This window comes from Plectrocnemia conspersa, unplaced genomic scaffold, assembly GCF_051122295.1.
Source record: "Plectrocnemia conspersa isolate PC_06_02 unplaced genomic scaffold, ASM5112229v1 ptg000009l, whole genome shotgun sequence".
NCBI lineage: Eukaryota > Metazoa > Arthropoda > Insecta > Trichoptera > Polycentropodidae > Plectrocnemia > Plectrocnemia conspersa.
This window is the reverse complement of record NW_028277173.1, coordinates 8,049,560-8,065,455: the sequence shown is the minus strand read 5'-3', so window position 1 is coordinate 8,065,455 and position 15,896 is coordinate 8,049,560. Positions and strand designations below refer to the sequence as shown.

Genomic DNA, 15,896 nt, shown 5'->3' with positions numbered 1-15,896 from the left:
TCTGGTTATATGGATAGCAGCTAAGCGCTCGAGGCAGCTGTTATAAAATATGCAATCGAACGCAAATTTATGCCGTGTTTTTTTTTATTACAGAAAATCTCGCTCCGGCTGAGCTGAAAAAACTGCACAACAAACAAAGAAAGGCTAGGCGCAAGGCCGAAAGGGAGTCTGCCCTGGTGGCTGCTAATGCTCCCAAGCAACACAATCGACCGTGCCCACACCACGATGCGCCGGATGATGCTCCTCAATTGGAAGAGCTGGTGCCGGACAAACTTGCTAGAGTGAGTATATTTAATTAAAGAAGATTACTTTCAAATTATGCTGTATTGGCGTTACAAATCGTTATGGATCTCAGATTCTTCCAACACATGATGCCATCCGTTCCTATTGTCAATACTCGTACAAAATGTATTTATATCAGAATCATTTTTTGGTCAGCTCTCCATATTTTTCCTCTGTCATTGCCTTATAATACCATTAACCTTTTGAGCGGTATCGCCGTACATGTACGGCGGTCGATCTTTCACGCTTTTAAGTTACTACAGATAATTATATATTTACATATATACTATACTGAAATAATAAATAAAAAAACATGTAAATGATTTCTATAGAAAATAATACCAATAAATTCAAGTACTAACAAAAAATATTTTATATTAATTTAATAAAAAATATTGAGAGCCTCTGAATTGATATAAAAAAATCCACAAAATATGTAAAATAAATTAACAAACTAAAAATTTCTTTCCGGGAATTTTGACAACGGCGGGTAGTCCTTATGGGTTGTTAGTGAAGATATTAGGGCTGAGATCAAAGCGAAGGTCCGATATTAACGATGCGCAAGCTAGCACAAAAGCTAAATAAATAAATTGTCTGAGGGAAACCTTGCGCAGCCAGGGAGTTTTTTCCAATGGGGATGGGGGGGTGGAAATATGGTTATTTAGTGTTCATATTAAGACATTTATGTAACAATATTATAACTTACAATAATTAAAAATCGAATGAAACTTATCTAAACTGAATTTTGACGAATAGGAGAGCGCAAGAAACAATTATCCCTTTTCATAAGTCAAAAATCTACGTCAAAAGCAATAAAATCGCGCCCTCGCAGTGGGAACGAGAACGAGTGTTCCCACTACGACGGCGCCAACACGATTTTATTGCTTTTGATGTGAAATTTTAACTTCTCAGAAGTGATAATTGTTTTTGCGCCTTCATATTGACCAAAATTCGCTTTGAATACACTTTGACCAATACTCTCATATCAAAAGTTAAATTAATATAATTAAATAATTAAAAATTAATATCAGTAAGGATTGCTGTCATATTTTTAAAACGTAGTGTATGCAGGCAAACTATGGAGTAATATGCAAAATATGACGTCTGTCTGTAGTTCTTCTTCCACATATTTTCCCCTGAGAGATGAGTTGGCTTAATATGTATTTTGGACTTGACCCAACGAAAGTTCTAAAACTGTTATAAGTCTTAGAACTTTCATTAGGTCAAGTTTAGTTAGGTTAATTCGTGTAAGTTAGGTTTGGGTTTGAACAGCAAATACGTTTCCCAACTGTCAAATTCAGTTTCAGAGATATTTTAGAGCAGCATATAAAATCACTAGCGTCTATCTGTAAAATTATATTTTAGAAATATATATTTACTAGTGAAAATGTATTCTTCACTAGTGAAAATATAACTTCATCAAAAAATACACATTCACTGTAACATTTATAGATCGCATGTAAATAAATTATGATCAGAATGAAAATGTATATATTACTACGTATGATAAAGTTGAAATCATATAATTTTTTTAACACCTGTCAGATAAATTATATTTTCACTGGTAAAAATCTACCAATGGAAAAGTATTTCCGTGCAATTTCACTGAAATGACATATTTAAAAAAATATTTTCGAGGCAGTTTTTTTTTTTGAAGGATATTCTGAGAATTTTTGGTTTAGAATCAGGGACGCTATTTCAGCTTCATAGTATATCATTAAATGACATATATTTTTCTGCCCAAATTCAATGGGGTAAATGAATTCTTAACAGCAATATTTCGTCGATCTTAATGTTAATTATATGGTTAAGCCGTGTCACAATAAAATATTTCTAATTTATTTTTAATTAAACTCCAAGGCCCGACTTTACCACAAGCATAATTCTAGGCTCATCGCTTGTTAAATCTTATTAAAGGTTTTGAAAGACGGACTTTTTTCATCTCACAAGTTTCGAAGGTGTTCACTATTATAAATACTTTGTTTTAGTAATATTGCTTTTTGTTTAGTTGAACACAATTGTGAAGGAAATGAAAATGGAAACAAAGAAATATAATTTGCTACAGCTTTTAGCTTCACAATAACCTATCGTCTACACAGTATCAATACTAAAAGATCAGTGTTCTTTAGTTGATTACCACATGATAATGTAGGAACCAGCTATATTCCATGGTGTTACATTTGCCAAAATTGCAGAAAAAATCTTATGTTTTTTATTATAGAATGTGATACTAGAGACATCTGTTGGTAGAAATTATAGTCAGTGTCTCTGGTAGTTGCACATGGTTCAATTAAATGATAATATTACATTTTGAAACTCTGGTTCTTTGACTTATAATATATTATATTTTTATATGTATACATTTCAGGTTGAAGATCCACTCGAGCAGGCCCTTAAATTCCTCACGCCATTACAAAATCTCGCAGCCAACAGAATAGACACTCACTTGATGGCTTTCGAGATCAATTATAGAAGAGGTAATAATTTAACGCTTAACTCAAATATATTTAATTTAAATGGATGATGGATTAATTATTTTATTTGCAGGAAAACTTCTCTTGATGCTTCAAAGCATAAGGAGGGCTTTGAAATTGGATCCGGATCGTCCTGAACTTCACGATTGTATGTCACGATTCAACGTGGCTTTGAGCTCGGCGACGTTAGAGCCGGGCACTCCTGTATCTCAAGTCCTCGAGAAAGCGTCCAAAGATGTGCGTATTTATATTTTATCATTAACGAATATAAGGCTAATTAAAAATGTAATTTTTCAGTTGTTTGGTGGAAAAGCTGCTTTAGAAATTAACAAAGAATATCTAAACGGTCCAGGTAGTAAGACTCTAGCGGCTGCTCTGCAAGGAGCTAAAGTTTTAGCTCGTTTGCAACCGTCTGATTTGGAAAAGGCAATCGCAATCGTCACTTCGTTATCATATTCAGATTGTTCAATTCAGGTAAGGATTGTAATTGAATAGTCGTTACTTTTTAAATAAATATAATACATATACGTCTAGAACGTTTGGTTTTAATCCTTCATATCTACATTGTATGATTATCAGTTGATTATATTTGTTGTATTTTTCAGAATTGCACCAAAGTTTTAGACTCTTTAAAGAGCGCAACTTTTGGCAATTTAGAAAAGGCGATCGAAGAATACAGGATCAAATGCAATAACAAGTATCCGTACACGTTGGCGTTCAAGCCCGAGTCAGAACTGGAGCCGCCGCGCGCCACTACACCGGTGCCGAGCGCCACAACCACCGCCAATCACTTGGAACAATGTTTGGCTGCGTGTTCGATCACAGCCTAGTCGAGTATTACCAGTGAATGATTTGTGCGACATAAAATCTTACCGACAATATCACTACACCATCTATCTGTAAACATTATGTTAATATTTTACATTTGATATATTCCAACTTAATCGACTATTATATAGAGTGTTGTACAAGTCATTATTGTTACTTTTTTATATTTCACACCCTTAGATGATATTGGAAAGACTTTGAACAAAATTACAATGACTTACGTATAGCCAGTTTTTTCAATATTACTTCAAATTTGGAGACTCATCAATCGTTCAATTAAAATGTGCATTTCGTTTATTCATCGGATGGTTTTCGTATAATTTTTTATACGGAAAATTTATATACTTTGTAAAACATCTCTTTCATTACTATGTGGATTTATTTTATGATGGCTAATAATTGTGTATTCCATATAGGTACGAATAAAAAAAAAGCAATATTATCAAGCTGGTTTTCTTTTAAATTGCCTGATTTGTTTAGTCGTTTGCGACGCTTGTATAGTTTTTAGTTGATATCACTTTGATCATTTTTTAAATTGAATTTTATATTCGATATAAAAATAAACTATTATGTATATACTTTAATAGATAGGTAATAAATGATTTAATATAATATTATTTCGAGTGCCACATTTTGTAATCCAGTTGCTGCTTATTCGGTGGTTTTGATGTTCCATTTTGCTTAGATCAATTTACACAAATGTATGTATATAATTTAATTTTTTTTATTAAAAAGTTTGAGAGTCGCCTAATTAATATACACTGTGATCATCACAATTTTATTTTTAAAAAATGCATACATACTCTTCAATTAAATGTATGCAGTAGTTCGTCGCTAACCATTGTTCAGATATCGCATCAATGTAATGAAAAATACTCCGTTTATAAAGACATATAATGTGATTCAATTACGCCGATTAATAACAAAGGTTCTTTCAAAAGTAAATTATTATTAAAAGACAGCCTGAATGGTTTATGTGTATTTAATTTTTGTCCATATAATAAGCAAGATGAACTTGTTTTTTTTACCTCATAATGTATCGTAAGTTAACAAGAGTGAATTTGCGAAAGTTTCATCATGAAAGTTAACTATTAATTATTATAAACCTGACTTTGTATGAGACTGACTACGAGATATTGTCATTTTTCAACTGTCAAATCATCAAAGCGTCCGTTTTGTCTTTTTGTAAAAAATACAATTGTAGTTTACGATTCAGTCTCAAAAATCTTCTAAAAGAACTTGTAAGGTGCGGTGAAATTTCACTCGCTCTCAAATTTGCCATCATACGTTGGCCTAAAGTTGCTTTTACCAAAACAATATTGAACAAATATAAACGATTTTAAACACGTCCGATGTGAGCTACACGCCGTCGGACTAATTGATGTGAATAGTCAATGTATGTAAATTGTTACGGCTCATTATAAAAATGAAGTTTAAGATAATGCGGAGGAAAAATGTGTATTTGGACGGTATGCAATCAAGAAATTTTATACCATCAATAAATATGAAACAAATATATACCGATTCTGTTTTAATTGAAATTCCTTAATCCATTCATAGCAGAGGTTTCCAAAAGATGCGTCAGGGGTATACAACTTTATTTTTTTACAATTGTGTAATATAATTAAATATTGATAGATTTCATTTGAAATCGATGATTAGCAAAATCGGTAGCAATGGATTTATATATTGTTTTTTTTTGAAAGCCAGCCCTAGCAACAGTATTTGTATTACTCACTTTTGATTTATCAGCGAGTAGGATAGGTTAGTTTTTTATCAGATAACGTGTATTTAAAAAATAAGTACGTTTATACGCTGATAAGATTTATTCAGATAAATCATATTTATGATATTAATATCATCTGATAAAGAGTAAATTCCTTGATAAATTGCATAAAAACAATTTTTAGGACCTGGGTGAAGAATAAAAATACTGATTTTTGTGTTCCGAGGAACTTGTTAACTCACAATAGTTGGTGCAAACCCTGCGATAACATTCTATTTTAAACCCTTTAAACTCCTATGTCAGGTGGATTTTTTTTCAAGTTTTATTTTAAATAATTTAGAGTTGTTTTGATATTATTTTTCATTTAAAATATCAGGTTTCATTTATGATCAAGCAGCCATTATAATACAGTGAATGTGTATTTTTTGATGAAGTTATATTTTCACAAGTGAAGTCTCAATACATTTTCACTAGTAGATATATATTTCTACTAGCGAAAATATAATTTAACTGATAAGCGCTAGTGAAATTATATGCTACTCCAAAATGAAACTCAATTTGACAGTTGCGAAACGTCCATTTGCTGTTCAAACCCAAACATAATTTACACAAATTAACCAAAGCCAACTTGACCTAATGAAAGTTCTAAATCTAATTATAGTTTTAGAATTATCATTAGGTCAAAATACCAACTAAGCCAACTCTACTCTCAGAGGAAAATAGGCTTTCGCATATTGCTCCATAGTTTGTCTGCACTTCGATATAACTCTATAATGTATATATAATCTATAATAATATTTTTAAAATGTGCTAGCTATCCTTACCGATATTAATACGGACTTATGATATAAGTGCTAGTCAAAGTGTATTCAAAGCGAATTTTGGTCAATAGGAGGGTGCAAAAACAATTATCACTTCTCAGAAGGCAAAAATTCACGACAAAAGCAATAAAATGGCGACGGCGCTGACACTATTTTATTGCTTTTGTCGTGAATTTTTGCCTTCTGAGAAGTGATAATTGTTTTTTGCGCTCTCCTATTGGTCAAAATTCAGTTTGGATATGCTTCATACAATTCTTACTTATTGTAAGTCGATAACAGAGCGTTTCGACAGTGGCGGCACGATTTTATTGCTTTTGACGTGGATTTTAAATAAGGACTTCATTTGGAAGCATTCCCCCCTTGTATTTGGCAAGAATGCATGTCATTTAATGAAATATTAAAAAATCGAAATATTATAAAAATGACCACTGACTGGCCAACCCCTGGATAAATCTGAAATGACGTCCCTGGCTGCGTAAGGATTTCCTTAAACAATTAATTTATTTATATAGCCTTTGTGCTAGCTTCTAAATCGTTAATCCTGTACCTTCGATTTGATGGCAGTCCTAATACCCTCACTAACAACCCCTAAGAATTACCGGCTCTTGTCAAAATTCCCGGAACAAATTTTTTACACCATCTAAATTTAATGGCATCCCTGCCCATTGTATTACAGATGTTTTTAACATTGTCGCATTATGACCGAGTTGAAACTCAAAGCATAATATAGATTATTTTATCTCTACTGCCATTGTTGAACAGAGCGAAGCAAATTGAAGCGTGAGCGATGCGGAGACGTCATTGTAGACGCGTGGACATAGCGAAACGAAGGCGTTGCGAAAGCGAACCGAGGCGTAACCGAACTGTAGGTTGACGAATGCGGAAACGCTACATAGCTAGTCGTGGAGAAAGGAAACTGACGCCAAATTAATTTTCAAAATATTGAGTGAAACAGTTTCTGACGATATATACTTTTGACTGTTTTATTATTAAAAAAATAAGAAAAAAGGCGAAGAACACGACATAAATAAAACCCAGGAAGACTATGGAGAGTAGTATAGGCTCTGTAAGGAGCTTGAATCTCATGAAGACTGATTTTACACTTATTTTCGTTGTTTAAAGACTGCATTGTAGAATTACATGAAATATTGAAATCAGAAATAACAAAACAGGATACTAATTGGAGGCGTTTGATAGGTAATTGAGAAAGATTGGCAATATGTTTAAGGTACATATTTATCGAGATTTATAAATATAAAAAAATATAAAATCACATTTTATATAGGTATGTAGTGTTGCTTGTACATTTATTTTGTAATTTGATTTAAGACTTCTTCATAATGTACTCTCATCTCTTATATATCCATTGGAGAGGTTGGTTCCTGTGAAATGGTTAAATTTATTTGTGGCACTGATGATGGAGCTCCGACTTCACTATCATAAACAATGAATTCTTCAGATGCAGTGTTGGACGAAATTCTCTGTTGTCGATGCGTATATCGGCGATTAAATTGAATTCATAGTAGTCCAGTCAAATAAGGCGAAAAAATGTTTCCGTATTTTTACGCAAGTGGTCGCTTTCTTTATAACAAATCGGCACATTTATACCTTCAAGATATGACAAAATTGACAGAAACAATGGATAAAAAGACTTTTGAGAACTTTTGAGAAACTGATTCTTCACAGAAAGACTCACTGGTAAATTTAATTCCGGAAGTGGATCGATATGGTGATCAAGCAAAGTCTAATGAAATCCGATAAGATAGGAGGAGTTTGGGACGAAGTACGTAAGACAGTGTTTTGTGTAAATGGGTATATGGCATGCATGCCACGAACACTATGAGGAAATAAAGAAGTTTTTTAATATTTCTTTAGGCTTTGCGGAACAACACGTCGACTCAAGAGATTCACGTGTGAAAAGAGATACTACAGATGTTAGTCAACTTATTAACTGGTTCACCCTTTACAATTCTTTCCCAGATATAAAGCAAATAGTATCTATAGCTTCTGGAATTGTAGGAAATGACAAAATAAACTGACACAAAGATCATGATATTGGCCTGGAATCAATGGTGAAAATAACTGAATTAAAATTTAATGAAATAAAATTAAAGAATGCAGACGAAATTCTTCCACTTTCTGATGTTAACAGATCAGTCAAGGTAAATTACTGCAAAGTTTCTGAAAATCCATTGCTACTTTTTCAGAGAATAACCATAAATAAAAGGTTTGACGATCATCTTAAGGAATATCTACAGTATGAATTAAGTTTATACCCAACATCACTATTTAACAATGCTGGCATGCGAAAGACTACAAAAGCATAATTGTATAATACCATGGGGCCTGTCAATATTGAACTGGATCAGTATAATGTAACATACATCATCAATGGTGGATTTCTTCTGCATCGCATCGTATGGAGCAAAGATGGTACTTTCTCAATCGTTGTCAATAAAAACGTCAACTATTTGCTTGTTGAGACGAACCGCTGCTTTTTCAACATCTTACGAAGTCAGCCTTGATGTAACAATGATTGTGGCAATCAGCCAAGAATAGTTTTATTGAACCGATGCAATAAAAAAATATTATTGGAATGCTTATTCAGCAATTAAAAAGTTCTAACATCGCTACAAAGCAAGCCAAAGATAATATTGTTGTCCTTACCATCGAAACAGCCATTGCAGAATCTGAATAACAAAAGACCGCGATAATTTTTGGGGAAGATATTGCTGGTTATTTTAATAAGACGAACCTAATCACGTCAGCAAGAAATTTTCTGAAAGAAAATTGGCAAAGGAAATGTGGAGAAACGCATGTATTCGTCTAAAAGCTTCGACAAATATCCTCATTATAAAGAACATATCCTATTTTTGCACACCTTTAGTGGATGCTACACAACATCTGCGGTGTTTAAGAAAGAAAAACTGCTATCTAGAAAATTGTCCTCCCATTATATTATTTTGTGTTCTTTTAGCAATGTATAATGCTCCAAAATTAGAACATAGTATTGAAAATTTGAGGTACACACAATTCATCAAATCTCTTCCACCTATAAGTGAAGCAGCTCGTCAGCATATCAATCGGATCTACTTCTAAATCCAAACTTGGTTAGGAAAGGATTTACAACCTGAGAATAGGTGGGTTTTACAGAACGAGATCCTAGAGCCGACAACATTATTGCCGCCAGCACTGGATGAACCATTGAATAGAATCTTCTGCAATTTCAAGAAAGGTCGTGGAAAGTAGGGTTTCAATGCTCTAGTTTGTGGCCAGTGTCAAGAACAAGCATGCCTCTTCGCTTCATCAAAATCAAATGGTTTTGATGGAGAAAGTGAACTTGTTTCTGTGGTCCTTATGTCAAATGTAACGAAAAACGAGGACGATAATGATCCGAAAATTGAATTTGGGCGACCAGAAGAAGAGGACTACGACGAAAAAGAAGAATCTCGAAACGCATGCCGATTGGTTATGATATTCAGAGGTAGACTGAGTAGTTTCTGATACCATTCACTAGGTAAAACATGGACTAGGTCTGCCCTGTCTAAATAAAAACACACTTTGCATTTTATCTCAACGGTGGTGTGGACACGAATGTATTATTTATAAATCATATTTATTACTTATAATTTATCTAAAATATTTAAAATTTTAATTAATACTTTCTCATAAATTTCTTATTTATAAATAATATCTTTATTATATAATTAACTTTGTAGTGTACTAGGTATCAGGCTCTGTAGTAACAGGTGTGCACTTCCCGCTTTCCGTGCTATATTTCGAAAACGGTTAATCATACAAAGAAATGAAGTTTAACAAGTTTTGTGAAACATCTAATGACATGTAACACACAGAAAGCGAGATATTATGAAGAAAAAAAAGATTTTTGTGACCTTTGATATCTTGGCTAGCGGGCACTAGATCTTATGAGACTATTCAGCCCGTCTTAAGAACGTCAAAAGAAAGATCTGTACAAAATTTCAGCTTTCTATCTTTCATTCCGAGGGTTCATCCTTATTTGACTTGACTATAGTGAATTCTTTCAATTCTGCATCAGCAAACATATTCGCCATTTGCACTTTTAATTTTGTCTGAGTTATTAGAGAAAACTTCTTGAAAGTTTCTGCATAACTTGTGAAGAGGTGATCCACAGCATCGGTATTTTTTGTGCATTCGTTTCCCATGAAGTCTAAGATTTTTTCGATGTCCTCAGTGTTTAATACAGCTCGAGTTTGCGAAGGTCCAGATGATCGGAGCGACGTCCGAGATGTCGACATCAAAGTGGATGGTGTAGGTGTAATCGATGGCGTTGGTTCAAATAGTTCATGTTGTGAAGTCTCACTTTGCTGCGGTGATTTTGGTGGCAAAAGCGTAGTGAATCGGGTAGGTGATTCTTGTGAGGTTGTACAAATATTTGATGACAACGTCCTCTTTTTCATAAAAATATCTAAAAATCGTAAGTGTGGACCCCAACACCAGTTATTTACTGATTTAGCACTGCCTGTACTGCCTTTTACTCGTTTTTTGTATTTTGTGTATCCATCTTTTAACCCTTTCCATTTAATTCGCAGCACCTCACCTAGAAAAAAAAACATTTTTTCAGATACTTGGCTATAGGAGATTAAAATCAAGCTATTGATTTTTCTTTCCGTGTTGGACGAACTACTGCTGGTGGTATTATAAATATATACATCCCAACCCCTGATGAGAATATGTGAAAACAATCAGAAGTCGGATATAGAGAAATATGGAATTTTCCGAACTGTGTAGGTAGTATTGATTGGAAACATGTCACTATAAAATGTCTTGCTAACAGTGGATCTGAATACTTCTGTTACAATTTTTTTTTCTTTTGTTTTACTTGCGATAGTAGATACCTACTATCGCAATTATCGTCCTACAATAAAGGCCTTGTCAAACAGAGAACGAAGCGTGAGCAATGCGGAGACGTCATACTAGACGCGTGAACATAGCGAAACGAAAGCGAGCCGAGGCGAAAGCGAACTGCAGGACGAGGGATACGGAGACGCCACATAGCTAGTCGTGTAAAGAAAGAGAACCGACACTAAATTCATTTTGAAAATGTTGAGTGAAACAGATTCAGACAACGATATTTTACTTTCGACTGTTTTATTATTAAAAAATAAGAAAAAAAGGCGAAGAATATGACATAAATAAAACCCAGGAAGACTATGGAGAGTAGCATAAGCTCTGTAAGGAGCTTGAATCTCATGAAGATCGATTTTACACTTACTTTCGCATGTCTAATGAATAGTTCGTAAACAATCACAACCGTCTGTCGTCGTCCATACAAAGTCATATACAGTGGTACCTTGGTTTTCGTTGACTTCGGTTATCGTCGGTTTCGGATTTCAACGATTGTTTTCGGACGGATTATCGACGAAATATGTACTACTATCTCGATCACGTTGCGCTTCGCTTTCGCGCCTAGGTTCGCCGCGAAAACGCATCAGAACGCCTCGTGTTCGCTTTTTTGTGTGACGAGACTCGAAGGAATAAAAACTGATTGAAAAAATTGTGACAGTGGAATATTTGAGCATAGCACTTTTTATCGTGAATATATTCACGAAAAATTCTTTTGCCACCGAAACCGTTACCAGGCATTGACGAATCAATACCCCATGTGCTGATCGGGGATGAAGGCTTTGCTCTACAATCATATTTGATGAGATCGTTTTCTAAATCAACTGCTGCGCATGCGCACGACGAAAGAAAAATGTTACAATGAACGCCTTTGCCGCGCACGACAAATTGTTGAGAATGCGACGTTGAAACACAAACAGCTATAGATGTGGTGAAAGCGGCATGTTGCTCACACAACTACATAAAAATGAAACAAGGGGTATTTGTTGTAAACGAAGTCGAAACACCTCAAGCACAGGTGCTCTAATAAATACGCGACCTAACAATAGAATATAAGAGAATTTGTTAAATATTTTAATCGAAATTAAACTCTTATTACTCACTTGTTTCATTCATTTCTCTGGCGATAGCTTGCCATATTTCTTCTTTTTTCAATATATTTTTATAGTCCTTGTGACCTGTATTATACAATATAGGGTATTTTTTGACGTACTCAATAAACTTTTCGGTGTCCATCTTGTACACGCGTTCAATATTTTGTAAGCAATCACAACCGGCACGCTTCGCTATTGCTTCGCGTCTCGCGTTCGCCGTCGGTCGTCCATACAAACTCATACTACTATCTCGCTCACGCTTCGCTTCCGGCCTTGTCAAACAGAGAGCGAAGCGAAGGCGTGGCGAGACATATCGAAACAAAAAATATTCCGAATAGTGAAATTATCGTTAATTTACAAAAAGTTATACATTTTTGCAAATGTAAGAAAAAGACGCAAAGACGGATATTTCAATACGGAGATCTAGTCCAGGGGATCCCAACCTTTTTGTATCCTAGAACGCATTTTACAATATCGGTAGGGCGGCGGGCACCACCTGACTCGTCAAAGATTCCTTTTTTGCCACTTACAGGAGCTATAATCGGAAAAAAGTCGGCGATCTCGGCCGATTTCAGTTGTAGCTTCGGTTCGGACAACTTCGAGAGAGTGTAGTAGAGGCTTAACAAATAATTAAAAATAATTTAAATTTTTAATTAGTGTTTGTGAAAAAAATTCTATTGCGGTCGAATAGTGGCGGGCGCACACAAATCGGTCCGCGGGGTTGGGAACCCCTTCTAGTCACTAGATATCCTCCATATTGAAATACTAAAAATAAATAAATACTAAAAAATGAAATAAATTAAGTACTAATTTTTTGATTAAAATTAGTACTTAATAATTAATTACAATGATATTGTTTGCTACAAGACTATTATGGTTGATGTCGCCTTTTGTACGTGATTGTGGGATAATTTTAACATATGAATTTGCTTATCGTCCTATATTAAAATAAAAACACGTGAAACGACTTAACTGTCATTATACATTATTGACAGCAAAGACGTGTTTCTACTGAGTCAAAAGATTAACAGAAACTTTATGAAGTACCGACCATTGTCAACTCTCGTGGATTGTAAACTTGAAAGCATCATACAAGTTTATAATCTTCTATTTATATATATATAACCTAATTGTACATGCAGAATTTGCAGATACCGAAACGAAATATGTCATAAAACTTACATTGTGAAATAATACCTTCGGACTGTTCATCCAAAAAACATCCAATGATTCATTCTCAAATATATTTTTAAAAGTTAAATTGCAGGATAATTCAATCAATGCATTTTCCTGAGATAGCGTGAATGATCGACTATTTTAAAAACAATCAAAGTGAATAAACGGATACCACCCACAAAATTTTCAGAAGGAAAATATTTATTAAAATTATTAAAAGCATGTTTAAATGCTTTATAATTATCTGAATAAGATTACAATTATCATCGTTTGAATTAATCGTGGTTGCAAATAAAGAAAGCATAGAAAACACTCCTTCCGTAAATCTTTTCTGCTACACTAAAATAATTTGGTAATGGACCTTGAATCTGTAAATTCAACCTCGTTAAATATTTTTCCCCTATATAGCCATCTAATTTCAGTGTAATACAAAATATCGTTGTGTTTAAATCGTAAATTTTGGTGTTGAAATGGACTTTTATTCTTTTTGGAACACACTTTACTTTATTATATTATGTATACTTCATTTCGCTGATAATAATAATAAATAAAACTCATCTGGACAGTCTGGAAGAAGAAGTTTAATTTCTTCCCATAATTTTTTTACGATATTTTTAAATTTTTGCTCATCCATAAAGCAGGACGATTTTGCATTGCAGTAATAAATTCTTCAGTATTCGTTTTGAACTGGGCAGGAGCGAAAAAAACAAATTATTTTATTCTAAGCGCTGACGCACGGAACTTTCGCTTCTAACAGGGCGCATGAGGCGACTGTTTCGTGCACCTTCTCATACATTTGTTCTTGACGTCCATAGAAAACGCGCGTCGGACTTGCAGCGCTACTTTGTGGCCTTGTAGACATTGACTCATACATTTGTTATTGTCGCTCGATGCTGACGCTTGCAGCGTAAAGCGAATTCGCTTGAAGCGTTATGGTTCGTGGCCCTCAGGTTAAAATGACATGTTTAATATTAAAGCCATGTCACATTTGCTCTTAAAAATTCATAAAACAGTAAAAACTAATATATTGTTAAAAAATAACTTTATATATTTCATTGCTGTCAAAATATTAATATTCATTATAATAATTAAAATTATATAATATTTTAATTGTTTAACGGTTTTGTCGAAAATAAGTAATAATATCTACAAGACTTAAGTTTCATACGCTCTTTTAAATTAATACACATTATTAGAAAACGGATTTAATGTGTAGTACAACCAAATGAAGAATCAAATTTTAGGGCAAATAGCAATATTAAAATAAAATACAATCAACTAAAATAATAGTAGACAATACAATACATATTTTGCGTTGATTAGATTCAAATTATAGATTAACAGAAAAATAGATTGTGATCACATATGGCAAAAAACCAATCAGTCACGTTTTAATCTTAATTGTACATAGTGATCAAAAATATGGTATTCGAACAAAACAAATTATATATTTTCCGTCACCTAAAATGATTTAACAGATTAGTCTACACTTGATTGTATTTAGTTATTAACCTATTAAATGTAAAAATATCGATGCGTTATTGTTATAGACTATTTATGTATCTATAGATTTAAATTAAATTGATTCAGTAGTTTAGTCGGTAGTGGTTGTTTCAGTTTTCAAATTATCAGTTTCCATCATGTTTATTTCATCAAAATTAATCACGATTTGCTTCATCTTTGGTATAAATTGACTAAAACAATTATATAAAAAGTTAATTTTACAAATCGATACAATCAAGTATTATAAAAACGTACCTATATTTCACATTAGTTGAATTGAGCATTCTTTTAGAAGCCATCGTCTCAGTTTTATGTGCATGTTTATCAGAAAAATATACAATTTCATTAATCCCAGATTGAATAATCAGTTTAGTGCATTCATTGCAAGGAAACAGAGCTACGTATATAATACAATTTTTAACGCTAGCAACATTTTTATTCAATATTGCATTCAATTCTGCATGACAAACTGAAATAAAATGTGAATAGTAAAATAATCAAATATTTTATTAATTATTAAGCACTTACCATAAAGATGCTTATTACCATATAGTGATTTTTTTTCTTTACCCCACGGAAAATCATCATCGCTACATCCGATTGGCATTCCATTATAACTAAAATAAAATTAAATTAAAAAAAAACTTTCATTTATACTTATATATTAAATATAATTCAACCATTACCCAATTCCCACAACTTTATTTTCTCTATCCACAATGCATGCTCCTACTTGAGTAGCTGGATCTTTGGATCTTTTTGCCGCAAGAAAAGCTAACGCCATAAAATATTCGTTCCATTCTAGGTAGTTTTTACGTTTTTCACTATTGTGTTCGCTGAAAAATAAATAAAATATGTTGTTATATTTATATTTTAGTGAGCGAATGGCACTCATCACTCCAAATCTAAAACCGTGAGTAAATATTGAAATCAAAATGACGTGTATAATCTTGTTATAATAATAATATTAGTAAACGAAATATTTTACTTTTTTATTGTTAAATTTGCAATCTCTTGATCCAACATTGTCACCCGACGTAATCCGATACGTCACCCGACCCAAGCACTGTTTATATATGACAGCTTGGTGAAATTTTGGCTTTAAAAC

The 15,896-nt window shown here is 33.2% G+C and overlaps 3 protein-coding genes across 5 annotated transcripts in view; 1 reads left to right on the top strand and 2 right to left on the bottom strand.

The window, feature by feature from the left end:
- Naa15-16 (N-alpha-acetyltransferase 15/16) overlaps nt 1-4,026 on the top strand; it is a 100,492-nt gene extending 96,466 nt beyond the window's left edge. Inside the window, exons 9-13 of the mRNA XM_088193365.1 lie at nt 94-281; nt 2,651-2,759; nt 2,830-2,993; nt 3,054-3,230; nt 3,362-4,026. Of these exons, the coding sequence (XP_088049491.1) occupies nt 94-281; nt 2,651-2,759; nt 2,830-2,993; nt 3,054-3,230; nt 3,362-3,586 (863 nt within the window). The 3' untranslated portion in view covers nt 3,587-4,026. The remainder of the gene's footprint in view (nt 1-93; nt 282-2,650; nt 2,760-2,829; nt 2,994-3,053; nt 3,231-3,361) is intronic.
- A 3,325-nt stretch (nt 4,027-7,351) lies between these two features.
- LOC148231797 (uncharacterized) lies at nt 7,352-14,345 on the bottom strand. Of its 2 annotated transcripts, XM_088193361.1 has the most exons (3): nt 12,839-14,345; nt 12,119-12,532; nt 7,352-10,710 (listed from the first exon to the last, which is right to left on the bottom strand). In XM_088193361.1, exons 2-3 carry the CDS (start codon nt 12,348-12,350, stop codon nt 10,127-10,129), a joined length of 816 nt encoding a protein of 271 aa, XP_088049487.1. In that variant the 5' UTR covers nt 12,351-12,532; nt 12,839-14,345; the 3' UTR covers nt 7,352-10,126. The 2 variants fall into 2 exon arrangements, with proteins under 2 accessions (XP_088049487.1, XP_088049486.1); XM_088193360.1 differs by having other exon boundaries at nt 12,119-14,345.
- Nucleotides 14,346-14,477: 132 nt separating this feature from the next.
- Nucleotides 14,478-15,896, bottom strand: LOC148231796 (deoxycytidylate deaminase). 2 transcript variants are annotated; one of them, XM_088193362.1, is made up of 5 exons: nt 15,777-15,896; nt 15,475-15,624; nt 15,317-15,405; nt 15,044-15,257; nt 14,478-14,979 (listed from the first exon to the last, which is right to left on the bottom strand). In XM_088193362.1, exons 1-5 carry the CDS (start codon nt 15,812-15,814, stop codon nt 14,880-14,882), a joined length of 591 nt encoding a protein of 196 aa, XP_088049488.1. In that variant the 5' UTR covers nt 15,815-15,896; the 3' UTR covers nt 14,478-14,879. The 2 variants fall into 2 exon arrangements, with proteins under 2 accessions (XP_088049488.1, XP_088049489.1); XM_088193363.1 differs by having other exon boundaries at nt 15,335-15,405.